The sequence below is a fragment of the Medicago truncatula genome, chromosome 3 (genome assembly GCF_003473485.1).
Source record: "Medicago truncatula cultivar Jemalong A17 chromosome 3, MtrunA17r5.0-ANR, whole genome shotgun sequence".
Lineage (NCBI taxonomy): Eukaryota > Viridiplantae > Streptophyta > Magnoliopsida > Fabales > Fabaceae > Medicago > Medicago truncatula.
The window spans coordinates 16,121,198-16,138,133 of record NC_053044.1 but is presented as its reverse complement, the minus strand read 5'-3'; the positions used below and the strand labels follow the sequence as shown (position 1 = coordinate 16,138,133).

The 16,936-nt window shown below is 32.4% G+C and overlaps 1 protein-coding gene and 1 non-coding gene across 3 annotated transcripts; one reads left to right on the top strand and one right to left on the bottom strand.

Annotated features, from left to right (window-relative positions):
• Window positions 1-554: 554 nt before the first annotated feature.
• LOC11410668 (uncharacterized) lies at window positions 555-2,768 on the bottom strand. Its single transcript, XR_003010607.2, has 6 exons — window positions 2,536-2,768; window positions 1,831-2,043; window positions 1,412-1,468; window positions 1,259-1,322; window positions 992-1,042; window positions 555-877 (listed from the first exon to the last, which is right to left on the bottom strand). It is a non-coding gene; the product is annotated as an uncharacterized protein (transcript).
• Window positions 2,769-10,205: 7,437 nt separating this feature from the next.
• On the top strand, window positions 10,206-13,283 carry LOC11410669 (receptor-like protein EIX2). Of its 2 annotated transcripts, none has more exons than XM_024780204.2 (2): window positions 10,206-12,699; window positions 12,890-13,283. In XM_024780204.2, exon 1 carries the CDS (start codon window positions 10,266-10,268, stop codon window positions 12,681-12,683), a length of 2,418 nt encoding a protein of 805 aa, XP_024635972.1. In that variant the 5' UTR covers window positions 10,206-10,265; the 3' UTR covers window positions 12,684-12,699; window positions 12,890-13,283. The 2 variants fall into 2 exon arrangements, with proteins under 2 accessions (XP_024635972.1, XP_013459509.2); XM_013604055.3 differs by having other exon boundaries at window positions 10,208-12,699; window positions 12,910-13,283.
• The last annotated feature ends 3,653 nt before the right edge of the window (window positions 13,284-16,936 follow it).

Below are 16,936 nucleotides of genomic sequence, written 5' to 3'. Positions count from 1 at the left end.
CGTCATAATAATGGGGGTCAGAAAAATTGACCGACGGAATATCAACTCCGTCACTCATTGCGGCGGCTCAGATACGGCCGCAAACAACAAAATTCCGTCGCTAAGCTTCCCAGATTATGGATAAATGTCACCCAGTTTTCCGTCAGAAAGTACCGACGTTAAAAGTATCCGTCACAAATTACTGAGGGAAAAAAACGTTGGAAATAACTGAGAAAAATCCCGTCGCAAAATATCTGGGAATTTGAATAGCGTCTTTATGGTATCTGACGCAATACTGCAAGATAAAAATTTTGTGACTTTCATATTTCCGTCACTAATAAGTTTTTTTTTTTTTCCTTAAAATTAGTTTAGGAAATTTCTCAAAACACTTTTGGAATATACAACAAGGTGATGAAAAATCACAAGATAAAATACATTAATATGATAAAATACGATAAAAATCACATTAATATTTGATGAAAAACCTTTTTGATTGCGTTCACAAGAATCACTACTTATCTTTTGCATCAAAATATATTGAAATAATTACTTAATAGTATTAGAACATTTACTTCAAACTAAAAGTTATAATCAAATTTTCAAAATAATATGATAAATAATCAAGTAGGTGGACACAGATGTTAGTCCTAACTCGAACGATGAGGTCGATAAGGAGGTAGATGCAAATGGCCTTGTGTAAAAGACTCCATGAATTTCTGGAACCACTCTCGGAGCAATCGCAAATCCTCCTATGACTGTTGTGACTGCTCTCGAGCTAAACGTGAATCCTCCTGTGACTGCTCTCGAGCTAAACGTGAATCCTCCTCTGACTGCTCTCCAGCTAAACGTGAATCCTCCTCCTGTGACTGTTGTGACTGCTTTAAAAAGAGATTTTTTTCTTCAAAAATGGATACGAAACAAGGAGTTCAGTGAATAGGTAACAAGTTAAATTTACAGATTTCACTAAAATAAATAAACAAAGCACTAATCACTATTGATCTCAGAAACTTACCCAGCGCCACGATTCAGCAAGGCAGGACCTCCACCTCGACCGCCTCTAGGCCTGGAACATCCCAAACCAAAAAGTAAATAAGTGATTGAAGATTTCAACAGAATTTGAACCATTGGAGGAAAAAAATATCTGACACTTGCTGCCAATTTTGATCTAGTAGTTTAGATATGAACATCAATTTTCACCATTCACAAATAAATATGTACTCCATACAGGGTGAAACTAAGTGTCCATATAGACATTCCCTCAAACATGTTATGTTCTTACCTGAGTTTTGGGATACCACATGAATATGAATAAGGCAAGCTTCAATTCTCCATACATGGGCAACCTTCATAAAGTTTCGGCATTAATTTTTTGTACAAATCTTATTGATCAAAATTGAACAATATACAAATGACTAAAAACTCAAGGACTCACCACCCAATAACTACATTAGAAAACTTTTCTAGTACTGTGAGAAAAGCTGCAATGATCCTGCAAATTAAGGATGAACAAACACATAAATCAAACAATGATTATTAACTCCATTCGCACATGCCAGACAACATTATCATAGCATATAATTATGTATGCTGCAATTGAAGTGCTTAAAATGAATGCTACTACCAAACATGCTTCTGATAAAATCACAAGTCACACAATTAGATGCCACATTCACATTTACATAAGACTAAGAGTGCAGGAGGTCACAAGAGAGCAGTCATGGTTTATCAGATCTCATATCAGATAGAGACAATGAAACACAAACAACAAAGAATGATAAAAAGGGGAAGATAAAGAAAGAAAAGCTTGAACACAAGAAAATCACAGACAGTTCATCACAAGAAAATACCAACCTGTAACTTTTCAGTGACCTTTTCACAGTCCATTCGTGAAAGACAATAGATGATGCCACATTCATCAAATTGATTTTCCCTGATAAAGCAACTCACGACCATGTAAACTCTCCAATTGATGAGAAATTCGAGCAGGGGTGAGCAGAGACCCTAATGACCAGACGCTTTCATGCTTTCGGTAGCTCTGGTCGTTATTGAGGATGGGAGACAAGGCTGCCAGAGCAATCAAAATGTAACATAAATCATCAATTGGATCAGAGCCACAAAAGCTATGACTTTCAGTCCAATATTTTATATTTTAAGGGATAAGGTAAGGTAAGGTCACTATCATTATTCATTAGTATCAAGTAAGCTTTGAAGGGTTGTTCTTCCTTATTAATCATATAAACATTGGAACGTATGAAAGAAAGCCATGACAGTTGTTTAGGAATTAGTAGATTGAAGCAATGAGAAAAGATAAAAAGGTTTAGCAAAGAAATAAACCCCACAAAACACAACAACATTTGGATTAGTCTAGAAAGTTAAACAACTTTACTAGACAAAAAGAAACCATTATGTCTAAAAAGCAACCAAGTAAACAACAAAAAAATATGAAAATGTCGGTGAAACAATTATTTTTCAAAGGAATCAAACAATGAAATATGGTAATTTCTTCACGCTATGACTATAAAATGCTAGAAATTAATACACAAATTGCATGCTAACCTGGTAAGGCAATAAAAGCATCGGAATGCCTAGCCGTCTCAGCATTCCTTTTATGCATATCAGCAACAACCTTAACTTCACCTACTGTACAGTACACAACAATAGGATAAGAATGATGAAGTAAAAAGATCAGTCGGTATAAATAGGAATTCACATAACTTTCAGACAAAACCAGTAATACAAGTCTGCCTCAATTTCATGGAGCATTGGCAAGGTTACCTTACAATATTTAGACTCTCTCTCAGCAGTGGCGGAGCCAGACCTAAAATTTTGGGGTGGCAGCTATAAAAATAAGGCTTAATTGCACTTTTGGACCCTTATCTTTCCAAAAGTTGCGGTTATGGACCCCTAACTAATTTAAATACAAAACAGCCCCCTATGTTTTGATTCTTTGGCAGTTTTGACCGAGTCAACAATGGACTGGGGGTCCAAAACTGCCAAAGAATCAAAACATAGGGGGTTGTTTTGTATTTAAATTAGTTAGGGGTCCATAACCGCAACTTTTGGAAAGATAGGGGTCCAAAAGTGCAATTAAGCCTAAAAATAAACTAAAATATATAAATCATATAATATACAATACGACCCATTTCGGTGTCGTTCATAAAAATAGATGTCGTGCCGATTCAGGATGACCACAACCAGCAACATACGAGGACATGTCAGGCAACAGCACCCGTCTAGCAATCAAATTTGTCCTTGTTGGTAAACGATCACGGATGAGCCTCAACGCAAAAATGGAAACCTTCAAGGGAACCTGTTTGTGCCACACCAAATCCATAGCATAGTCGGCGGCCTGAGGTACCTGAGAGATTAACAAACTATATGCACCTCGAACTGTGTATCCACCAGACGGACATAGACTTATTCTCTGTAAACTCAAACAACCGCCTAAACCGCACACAAAGAGGAGCCTCCCCTATCCACCTATCAGACCAAAACGAAGTGTCAACCCCATCACCAACTCTCCTCAACACCTGATCCTCATACCACCCGCTACCACTAAAAATATTTCTAACTAAATCCTTTTTTTTTATTTTAATATTATGCTGAATTTCTAATAAATAATTTAATGTGTAACTTTTCTAAAATTTGAGACTTAGAGGCTATTTAATTATAAATTATATTAAAATTCAATGACCTTAAGTTGATAAATAAGTTAATTTAATTGAATTCCTAAATAATATATCTTTTTTTTTATTGGGGTATTACAACTAGTTTCATAAATTTAATTTTTTTTAATTATTATTAATTTTTGATTTTACAAGTTAAACAGTGCGTTTCAATAACTCTCATTTTTGTATTTTTCACATTCACCATCACAATCTAATTCAGATAAAAAAAAGTACAAAGCATGATACTTGTACAATAATAATAAAGTGATATTGAAACATAAATTCACGAGTAAATTCACATTCAGTCCTTTAGAGCATCCATAATGGTTGTTCCTTAATAGGGACTCCTTAAATGGACCCCACGTTACACGTCACTTATTTATAATATACTAATAAAAGTACCTGTTAAGGACTCAATGACAATACACTAATAATGACTCAAATGAAAAGTATATAAATATGCCCCACTAACTTTGCATCATTAAACAAAAATAATTTATCAATTAAATTATAAATTACCTCATAATATTTAATTACAATCCTTAAAAAAAATTATAAAATATTTATTTATTCGTAGAGAACTTAAATTTCTACCACATTTGATAATAATTTGAAAATGGAAAAATTAACATTTTTTTTTTTACAAGAAAAGAGGTGCAACACAAGGACTTTTCAGGAGGTCACCCATCCTAGTACTACTCTCGCCCAAGCACACATTAGTGCTGGTATGATCGCACCTTCCAACTATTCTTATTTGTTTTTTCTTTTATTTTAATTTTTTTTTATAATAGTGGGTGTAACATATATAATTTTATTTTTAAGGGTTTTTTATATACACATTTTTGAAGTTTTTTTTTTTGTCGAACATTTTTGAAGTTTTAATCCCCTATTTTAAAAACCAACTTTTTGATCCCTATATTAAGGAAGTCAACAATTTTTTTTGATCCCCCACAAATTTTGATGATGTCACATCCTCGTTAATGACATGGTGCTGACCGTGTATTAATGAGGTATAAAAAATATTTTCCATGTCATTATTATTGATTAATATTATGATTTATTTTATTTTTATATTATAAATTAATTAAAATAATTGCCTCCATCTTTACCATCAACATTCAACACTAACACAAGATTAATCACAATCCATCATCAGCACTCTTAAAACTCAACCCCCAAATGTGCATGTGGTTGTTGGTTGTTGAAGATGAAGATTTGTTGAAGAAATTTTTATAATGAATACTAATATTGTAATATATAAGTAAAATAAAAATATATTTTTCAAATCATTATGCCAAGTCAGCGTCACATCAATGAAGTTATTGGAGGACTAAAAATATCCGTTGACTTTCTTAATAGAGGATCAAAATGTTGGTTTTTAAAATAAGGGTATTAAAACTTCAAAAATATGTAAATAGGAAGACAAAAAAATACATTTAAGCCAGATTTAGATTTGAATAAAAAATAAGTAAAAATGAAGGAAAAAAATGCAAATTAGTGGGGTCATGTATTTGTTAGTGGAAGAAAAGGAAAGATTTTCAAAAAAGAGAAATCTAAAATAATTTAGTACTAATAAAAACCAATTAAAAAAAACTTAAAGTAACTTAGTACTAATAAAAAACAATTAAAAGAAGTAACAAATGAGTCACCATGGCCTGGTGGTAATTTTCCTTAATTGCAATTCCAAGGTCGCGGGTTCAAGTCTCATCTCACATCTCACACATAAACGCGAAATTCTCTTTGAGACGGAATGCAAGGACGTCGCAAACCATTTGGGGAATCTGCGACGGAATATGTAACGGAATAGTTATCGATGGAATAAAACCCTCGCTAAATCCCTCACAAAACTACGTAATGTCACATTTCTGAAGGAATTTATGACGGACATGTAGCGACGAGACAATCCCTCGCACAATCCGTCGATAATGACATCAAAAGAGGACCCCTCACAAAATCCGTCCCAGATTGCGACGGATATTAAACCTTCATAAATTTCCGTCGCTAAAACCGAATTTTCTAGTAGTGCAAATTAACATTGATAAACTTGTCTGGAAGCATGTTGGAAACGGTATACTCACTTTAAAAGAAGCCTACAACTTTAAGAAGCATTGTTTTCCTAAGGTTTCTTGGGCTAAGTTTATCTGGTCCAAGGACATCCCCCCATCAAAATCCCTGCTTGCTTGGAGGTTAATGTTAAACAAACTTCCAACGGATGATAATCTTCAATCCAAAGGCTGTCTTCTCCCCTCCATCTGCTCTCTTTGCTACAAGAATGCAGAAACTTCCAATCATTTATTCCTTGAATGTTCATACACAACACAGTTATGGAATCGGCTTGCATCCACTATCAACAGAAGCTGCAAATTCCAGACAATAGAAGAAATTCGGTCCATTTGTAATGGTTCCAGGAATCCTCAGTGTAAGCTTATTATCACTACTTCCTTGATAAATATTTTAAATGCTGTCTGGTATGCCAGAAACCAATTGCATTTTTCAAACAAAAAAATACATTGGAAAAGTTCTTTATTTGTAGTCATTGCTGGCACTAGTTTAACCGGCAACCTGACTAGTTCAGTGGCTTCAGCATCCATCTCTAATTTCATTATCTTAAAGAAGTTCAATGTCAATCTTCACCCCCCCAAATTCCCCAAAGATAATTGAAGTTATTTGGAAGCCTCCCATACCTTGGTGGGTTAAATGTAACATTTACGGTTCTGCAACTCCTCAAGCTTCTGCTTGAGGTGGAATATTCAGAGACTATGAATCAAATTTGCTGCTTTGCTTTGCTGAGCATACAGGGTTAAACATTGCTTTTCATGCTAAATTGTTAGGTGCAATGCGAGCCATAGAATTAGCAAAACAATTTCATTAGAAAAAACTCTGGCTTGAAAGTGATTCTGCTTTGGTAATCAACGCCATTAAGAATAATGCTTTGGTTCCTTGGTGTTTGAGGAACAGATGGGAGAATTGTATCCAGACTACAAAATCTAAGAATTTTTTTGCCACTCATGTTTATAGAGAGGGCAATACTTGTGCTGATACCTTAGCTAATGTAGGTCTTTCTATTAATCATCTCATGATTTGGATGCAAGTGCCTGATTGTATAAGAGAGTTTTATGGTAAAAACAAATTAGGGTTTCCTAATTATCGGTTTGTAAATTTTTCAGGAGGTATTGGTTCTTGTTCCCCTCCTTTTTGTTTTTGCTTCTCTTTATATAATATATTTTGGTAGCCTAGCCCTTTGCTAGCTACCTTTTTGGTTAAAAAAAAAGTCATAAACTTAATTTTAGAAGATGTAAATTACATATATATAGTTCATTTTTCGTAGATTAAAAAAAATGATTTTGACATTCTATAATTTAGAGATTATTTTTTAGAGACTTTATGAAAAAGAAAAATCAATTTTGTTGTTAAATGTAATAACAATCACTTCTTTGAAAAAATAATTTAACATTTTTGGATACAACTATATAAAAGAATTTTTTTATTACAAAATTATTTTCATCTTTTGATATTTATTTTGTCTCGCCTTTAAAAAAATATATGTTTTGAAAAATTACTTTTAATATCTTTTCATTTGAAACTGATTTTGGATTTTTCTTTTATAGAGATCTTTGCTTTAAAAAAAAAAAAACTATAACAAACATATACAATGATTTTTTTTTTTTTTTTGTTTAAGTTATAACAAACTGCCTCATAAACCTTGTTTTTTACCGATTAGAATAAATATGATTTTGACATCCAACAGTTTAGAGATTTGCTTTTAGATTTTTTGCTGAGGTGTCAACTAACGTTTAGAAAATTATGAACGGTGTTTTTTTATGAAATTTTAATTTTGATTAAAAGTAAAAATATAAATGTTTGTTTTTAAAGTTATAACAAATCAAACGAACCATTACAACAACAATATAACAAAAAAATATTTTTTTAATGACACCAACAACAATCTTTATTATATAAAAAGTTGTTTAAGGGTATAATTGAGATAATAATAAATTAAGTATAAATATATTCATCTAGTTTATTACAATTTTTAAATGATAAAGGACAAAAACATATATATATATGGAGAAAACTTAGATATGTCCTGTAGGTGATGTTCTCCAATCGACACATGACAGGTCAATTATTTTGTCCATGTCACCATATTAACACTAAACGTCAATTATTCAGTTTTTAATATTTAAATTTATTCTTATCTATTTGTTACATGTGTTATTTGTATTCAAAATTGAGGGTATTTTTGAAAAGTAAAATCGAGTCCAAAAGAACTGAAAGGGATAGTTTTTTGTATATATAGTATAGATATAAAGTAAATAGTCAATTTCCCTCCTGAAATTGTAGATTTCGTCAATTACCCCCTTGAAATTACCAAAACTTCAATTACCCCATGAAATTGCATAACGTTAATCAGTTTACCCCCTCTGTCAAATTTTTCTGTTAACTGTTTACGGTTAATATCAAATAGCCCCTTGAAATTTTGCACTTATGTGCAAAATGCCCCCTAAACTTGAAAATTTATATTTTTTTTATGCTTGACTCAAAAGATATTAAAGGCAAACAAATTAACAATTATTGATCATATAAATATGTATGGAATGTATGTTTATGCAGCTATTGGTCATATAAATCTTTATGGAAGATATGTTACTCTCATGTGTCTTAAACATATACATATATAGAAGACTTTTTTTTTACACAAAGTACACAAGTCTTTGATAATTGTGTGCCCATAGGTTAATATCTGCAGAAGGAAGAAGAAACATGGTTTGTTGATAAATATGAAATATGAATGAAAAGGCTGCACATGACAAAACCATGATTTCTTTGGCATATATTCATTCATTTTCTTGTAAATAGAATTTTTATGACAATAGGTACAATATACTACTTGAAGAACTAAATGTATGATTTTTGGTAAGAAAAAAAATCTAAATTTTTAAGTTTAGGGGGCATTTTGCATATAAGTGCAAAATTTCAGGGGGGTATTTGATCATAACCGTAAACAGTTAACATAAAAATTTGACAGAGGGGTAAATTGATTAACGTTATGCAATTTCATGGGGGTAATTGAAGTTTTGTTAATTTCGGGGGGATAATTGACGAAACTTACAATTTTAGGGGGGAAATTGAGTATTTATTCTATAGATATATGTACTATTGATTGATATTGATTTTATGTTCATTTGATTTTTTTTTTTTCTCTATCAATATGGTCTGGGATGGTGCTCAAGTACAAAGCATAACAAACTTTTGTCTTCAATAAATTTACCTTATTTAAAAGACACTAGCAGGACTCTAAGAGCACTCACATCTATACAATCCCTCATTGAATACATTATATTATTTTACATTTTTCAATTGTTTAAACCACTAAACTACATTTTCTAAATATTCATACCACTTATTCAAAACTCTAAATTGAGTCCCTTTTAATCATATAATACACCTCAAATTTATATTTTAAAATCATATTCTAATTTAATATTAGTTTTTACATCAAAAAAGTAGGAAAGAGATGGTGGCAAATTGGCAATGCAGTACCACCCCATTGGATAAAGTGAAATATACGACACATTGTTGTACATATCTACAAACATCAGCAAAGACACTCTTAAAATGAACTGATATTTATGTTTTAAGGGTGTGTTTGAATTGAGGGTTTAAGAGAGGAAGAGAGGAGAGAATTTAGCTTTCATTTTTAAATTACGGACATTACAAAATGTTTTTTTTTTTTAAAGTTAATATATTAACACGATAAACGATCATATAATACTTCAATCACACTTAATTTATTTTAGAAAAACATGTCATATAGTCTGTAATTTAAAAAAGAAAAGTAAAATTTCCTCTCCCTTCCCCTCCTAAACTCTCAATCCAAACACTTTAATCGAAAACTTTCTTGCATTCAAATTAAAAAGTAAACCTTTCTCTCCCTTCCCCTCCTAAACTCTCAATCCAAAAACACCTTAACCGAAAACTTTCTTGCGTTCAAATTAATATGTATACCACTCATATCATGAATGTTATATATATTATGCGACAATTAATTTTCGAGTAGTACTTACTATTGTTTCACATGGTACATTTGGGGCATTAAGCTGTGACAAATTTTCAAATTCATTAATTTAGAATAATTATGGTCAATGAAAGTGTGGAGAAAATAAAAAGGAAAACTGGGTATCTCAGTCAAATTTATGTATGAACCAGAAATTGCTAGAGCATCTTGGATAGTCTATAAAGTATAAGTTCAATCATGAAACTTAAATTAATAAAAGAGATGACAACTACTGTAATTATCTTTGTATCCACATATTGATAATTAATACTCTAGTTTAGTAATTTCAACCTGGGACCCACAATTATTTGAAGAAAAAAAATGAAAAATAAAAAGGAGGACTGGGTATCTCTGGCAAAAGGGATATACAAATCAAAGAGAGAAGGTTCAAAGTCTTCTTTGATTTTTCAAAAGTCTTGTTTGGATCTATTTCCTTTTTCTTTAAGCTAATATTATTTTTTTTCCTACCAAACTTAGTTTTGTCAGCTTCCCCTATTTTTTCCAAACCATCTTCTTTTTTTATGTTTTTCCATTAGCATATAATCACACTAGAATCTCCAATGACATTAAGCTATCAACAACTTCTTACTTCTTTATTCAAGATGACCATTCTTACTTCACAAATGACACTTTTTTTGTTTATGCTTTTATCTATAACTACATTCCACAAAACCATGTGCAGCAACCACACCGTGGTTCAATGCAATGAGAAAGATCGTGAGATATTGTTAAACTTCAAACAAGGCATCCATGATACTTTTGGTCGGATATCAATATGGTCCGAAAAAGATTGTTGTGCTTGGGAAGGAGTCCACTGCGACAACACTACTGAAAGAGTTACAAAACTTGATCTCCACTTGAAAGATTTGAAAGGTGAGATGAGTCTTTGTATTCTCGAACTGGAGTTTCTCAGTTACTTAGATTTGAGTATGAATCATTTTGATGTGATAAGTATTCCAGTCACTCAACACAACATCACACATTCATCTAGCCTTTTCTACCTTGACTTATCCTTCAACGAAGGTCCTAATCTGCACATGGATAATCTTGATTGGCTTTCTCCACATTCTTCCTTGAAATATCTCATCCTTAGTGGAATTGATCTTCACAAGGAATCCAATTGGCTTCAAGTAGTGAGTACACTTCCCTCACTATTAGAACTACAATTGACTGATTGCAAACTGAACAACTTCATGTTCAACTCATCTTTTGAGTATTTGAATTTGTCTTCAATTGTAATTCTTAATCTTTCTTTAAACAACTTCACCTCTCATTTGCCAAATGGGTTTTTTAATCTCACAAAAAATCTCACCTATCTTTACCTTCATGAAAGCAATATACATGGTGAGATACCTTCAAGCTTGCTAAACCTTCAAATTTTAAGACACCTTGATCTCTCTAAAAACAACCTACAAGGATCAATTCCAGATAGAATAGGGCAACTACCAAATATTCAACACCTTGATCTTTCAATGAACATGTTAAGCGGTTTCATTCCTTCAACTCTAGGAAACCTCTCATCCTTAATTTCCTTATCCATTGGCTCTAATAATTTCTCTGCTGAAATTTCAAATTTAACTTTTTCCAAACACTCTAGTTTAGTTTCACTAGACATGAGTAATTCAAATGTTGCATTCCAATTTGATTTGGATTGGGTTCCTCCTTTTCAACTCTCTCACCTATCATTGAGTAATACAAATCAAGGCCCAAACTTTCCATCTTGGATATATACACAAAAGTCACTGCAAGATCTCGACTTATCGAGCTCAGGAATTTCGTTTGTGGATAGAAATAAGTTCTCGAGCCTTGTAGAAAGAATACCCAATGAACTTATTTTGACAAACAATTCGATTGCTGAAGACATATCTAACCTAACACTAAATTGTTTGTTTTTAAGGTTGGATCACAACAATTTCACAGGAGGACTCCCAAACATATCACCAATGACCACTCATGTTGATGTGTCATTCAACTCCTTCTCAGGAGAAATTCCACATAGTTGGAAGAACTTGACAGATTTACAATACATTATCTTGTGTAGAAATAGGCTGTCTGGTGAAGTTCTAGTGCACCTCGCTAATTTGAAAGATTTACGATACATGTTCTTGGGAGAAAATGAATTTTATGGAACTATACCAACCATGATGTCACAATACTTACAAGTGGTTATATTGAGATCTAACCAATTTGAAGGGAATATTCCACCACAATTATTCAATCTCACTTCTTTGTTTCATTTGGACCTTGCACACAACAAATTTTCAGGATCTTTGCCGAACAGCGTCTACAACTTGACTCAAATGAATACTAATCATGTGTATGTATGGAGGCCTGTCACATTTAATTTATTTACCAAAGGTCAAGAATATGTGTATCAAGTCCGTCCGGAGAGACGAACTATTGACCTTTCAGCCAATAGCTTGTCCGGAGAAGTGCCATTGGAATTGTTTCGGCTTGTTCAAGTTCAAACGTTAAACTTATCTCACAATAATTTGATTGGAACAATACCAAAAGATATTGGACGCATGAAGAATATGGAATCTCTTGACCTCTCTAGTAATAAGTTTTATGGTGAAATTCCGCAGAGCATGTCTCTCTTAACATTTTTGGGTTATTTGAATTTATCTTACAACAATTTTGACGGAAAAATTCCAACAGGAACTCAACTTCAAAGTTTTAATGAATCGAGCTACATTGGAAATCCTAAACTATGCGGAGCTCCTGTAACCAATTGTACCACAGAAGAAGAAAATCCTAACACTGAAAAGCCTTTTACACAGATTGAAGACGAGGACTCTATAAGAGAATCAATGTATCTTGGCATGGGAATTGGATTTGCAGTAGGTTTTTGGGGGATTTCTGGTTCTTTGTTTCTTATTAGAAAATGGAGGCATGCATACTTTCGGTTTATTGATGGAGTAGGTGACAAGCTCTATGTTACTTTGATCCCAAAGTTAAACAACTTTGGAAAAAATTGAGCTCCGGCTAGTTAAGGTTAGTGTAACCTACTTCACAGTTTTTTTGTTTTGGTGGTCAGGGTTTGAACCTTGGACCGCATATATTATGCATTGTCCATAGTAACTGAGCTACGCTCACGAGGACACTTCACAGTTTTATTGATCACGTTATAAAGTGTTTTGATTTTTTTTTTTTTTTATCCTATTCATGACTTATATCTATTTAGTTTGCTTCATATTTTATTAGGTGATTATACTTGTGGCAGACTCTTCACTGTTTTGCTAATCATGGATATAGCTTTCTAAACCGAGCCATTATTGTGACGTTTCTGAGACTGTACCACTGATTCTGCTGAATTCATCATCTTTCACTAGTTGTAATTTTTTTGTTCATTGAATATTTTTTATATAAGTCGAGGAATGGTTGCATTCATGTGTAAACTATCTCTCTTCTTTTTATTAGTTTATGTATATGGTGGCAGAATAATAGTTTGTGTAGGAACGTTGTTGACTTGTTACTTACAACTCTAAATTATGTGAAGGTGTCATATGTAAATTGATTTTCATCACAAAACAAAAATGTACTATTAAAATTCTAAAATAAACAATATTAATTGCCAAGTTTTTCTGGATTGTCTCTCAATTATGGTACCCACAACAATAACATACAAACAAAAAAGTATCAAAGATCGTAATCAGAAAGTGATTTATCAAAGACAGTACTTTTGTGTTGCCACCCTATTTTTGAAGAAGATGAAAGTAAGAAAGAAAACCCGTGATTGAGCAAATAAATCAACATACAGCTCCTTGAGAAAAAAAAAACAACACAGGCCTAGTCTTATTTTTCAACTTGGTAAAATTAAAATGATTGTTTATTGTGAATGGAAAACTATAAAGCAGGAATACTTCAAAATAGCTACCGTATCGAATCCCATACGTCTCGGTATGCTGATACGCTCCGATACTTCGTTGATACGTATAGATAGAGTATCTGATTTATTTATTTATTTTTAAAAAATAGAATAATTCCGATACATCATCGACACGCGGCGATACACTGCCGATACGCCTCGAATGCCACTAGCTAGTTTCCAATAAAAACTTTCTCCTCTTTAATTACCCCTCTCTCCTTTAGTAACCTCTTCTCTCTTCGTTAATAAACACAATATATTTTTCTATGATTCCATACGTTTTTCTTTTCTTTAATTGATAGTTGATACATTTAACTGGTTTTTCATTCAATTTTACATTAACCTTTGATTGCAGTTTCCATTTTTTTTTAAAGGATACAGTTTCCATTTTATATTTACTATAAATGTTTAAGATCTGTGTTATTTTTTCTTCTTCTAGGTTTTAACGTAAATATTTTTTTATAAATGCACATTCAACTTCTGTCAAAAAAAAAAATGTTCAGTCTTTTTATTTTAACTTTCTTAAATTACAATAATTAATATATTTTTTTTTGAAACAACAAATTTTATTAAACAACCAGATAACTGCTCAAGATGAACAGAGACTGGTGAAACCGAGAGTACAAACAAAAGACGCCGTATATAGGCGGAACACCTGAAAATAAACACCCTAAAAACATTCATGAGGATACGTCACCACCTAAAACAGACTCCTTCAAGAAAAACAATGTCATACCCCAATTTTTGACCTAAGGCCCCACTGACACATGTCACTTGACTCTGATCGATCTCTGATTTTTCAGTAAAAATTCGGCATGGAGGTATTTTAAAATACCTCATTTTTGATTCCGAGTCGGCCCCTCTTTTCTCTCTTTATTTTCTTTTTATTATCTAATTTCCATCTTTTATTAATTTTAATTTTAAGTTTAGTTACTATTTTTATATTTAATAATTTTTATTTTCCATCTTTTAATTTTATTTTTCTTTACATAATTTAGTTTAATTTGTTTTTATTTTATTTCGTATTAGATTTATTTTATTTTTATTTTATTTATTTTTAATTAATTAGTGTCCAAAACAAACAAAGTGTCAATAGGTCCAAAAATAAAATGTACAAGGTCTAAAAAAAAAAAATCAAATCAAGTGTCAAACTTTAGCATTCCTTTTTCAAAATTCACCATAATTGTCCATCATTTTCATTAAACCAATTTTCCATTTTTCATCAACCTCCTCACCTATAAATAGAGCTCTCATTCCACACAATTTCACACATCAAAAGTTCTCTTGAGTTGTCAAAGAACTTTTCTCTCTTCTCCCTCTTTAGCTTGTGTTGACGAGCTATTCTTTTCTTCTCCCTCTTTTTTCTGTCCCTTCGGAATAAGTCCCTTCGGAATTTTGTCCCTTGGGTAATTTTCGTCCCTTCGGTTGTCCATTTCTTTTATTTTCTTGCATTTTATTTCTGTTTAGCATTTTTGCATTTTTTTTATTTTTATTTAGCATTTTAATTATTGTTATTTATTTTCCAGCAATTAGAATGTATTTAGGTCCAATGTAAATATAAATGAGAAAAGTGTGTGGGTGTGTGTGTCCTTTTATTTCTTTACCGCCTTATATATATCCAAAAATGCAAAAAAATTAGATTAGGGATTTTGTGGTGATCCAACGTCACGACAAAAATTCACGCGCTTTTATTTTTATTGCTCCGTTAGTATAATTTTTATTTAATATTCCAAAAAAAACAACAAAAAACATGCAAATAATCAAAATCACAAAAATAATTTCATAATAAACCTTGATCCAAATCAAGTGACCGCATTTTTATTTTCTTTTCTTAATCAAACTTCAATTAATTTAACTTTACTTTAAGTCTCTTTTTTTCAATATTAAAAAGCACAAACAAATACTCATTTGCCACTTGGCTTTTCTCTTTAAAACTTTTTTCAAAAACTTATAAAAAACACAAAACCAATTAAACGTCAATTTCTACCCCGAACTACGAGGTTTTGATCCCTCATGGGTACGTAGGCAGAGGACCATGTCCTTCCAAATCATAAAAAATGTAGATAAATTAGGTCTCACTTTCTTTTTCTTTTAAATCACTAGTTTTTAATTCCTTCTTTTAAACAAAAAAAAAAAAGCAAGTAAATTATAGCACGAAAAATAAATAAAATCAAGAGGTTCTTGTAGAGTACTACGAATATTTAGGGTGCTAATACCTTCCTCAAATATAACTAACCCCGAACCCAAAATCTTTTCAATGTGGTAGTTTGAACCTTTTTTTCCCCTTTCCTTAAACAAATAAAATTGTTCAGTCGTGGAATAATTAGTGAGTCAAAAGCTAATCAAATAGTCTTGATCTCCGAAAAATGACGCGACAGAAATGGCGACTTCACTGGGGACCCCCTAAGAGGGTTGAGCCTAACTTGGCTTTATTTAATTTTTTGTGCTATAACTTGCTTAAAACAAAAACAAAAAAATAAAGGATGGAAATACTTGTATATATGTTCTCCCTCTTCTTTCTAACGTGAGTGGTGAGATAAGTCCTACACCCGGGCTTGAGTGAAATTTAAGATAGGACGGTGGTATAATCTTAGTTCCATGCCAAGAGTACTCTTGGATATTGGCACATGTGATAACCCCACTCAACAGAGGGATCTTGGAAGTATATGTTGTCAACGTGAGTACTCATGTTTGACATGCTATTTTCAAGGGACCATTGAAGTTGAGGACCTTTAATCACCTTTAACCTATCCTGGCCTTTTAGGACGTAGTGCGGTGGCTAATCGAGAGTACTCTTGATTTAGTTGATACGCGATAATACACCTAAACGAGACTTTCCGACGGATGTTAATTGGAATGGGCGTACTCCCGTCACCCGATAAATGTTCGGAAGTGGTTAAAGACTTTGGGAACTTGGTAGAACCCTTGTTACAAGTGCAATTTGAAACCATAGTCCTTACCAAATGGCGATGTTACCCTTAAGCTCCAACATTGTGGACTTAACCTCACCATGCATTCCATGTTCTTTAGCATAATCATGCATACATGCATTCATTCATAAAACATATCTTTTATATTTATTGATTCCGAAATATACTGAATAACGAATAAGTCCAATATCTCATATTGACTTAGTTCGGCATGGCCATGCAGTTTTACAGTCATATTTCATCAAGAGGCCTAAAGATATATCTCCTGTTAATGAGGAGGAACAAATCCCATCTAGGACACTCATGTCCCTTAGCATGATTCATCAAGTACCCATCAACCAACGTTATAATTATCCTTTTACAGACAACGTTAGAATGACAACAAAGCACTTGAGTCCACATCTAGAGATCACAGTGCTTTCAGGTCTAAGAG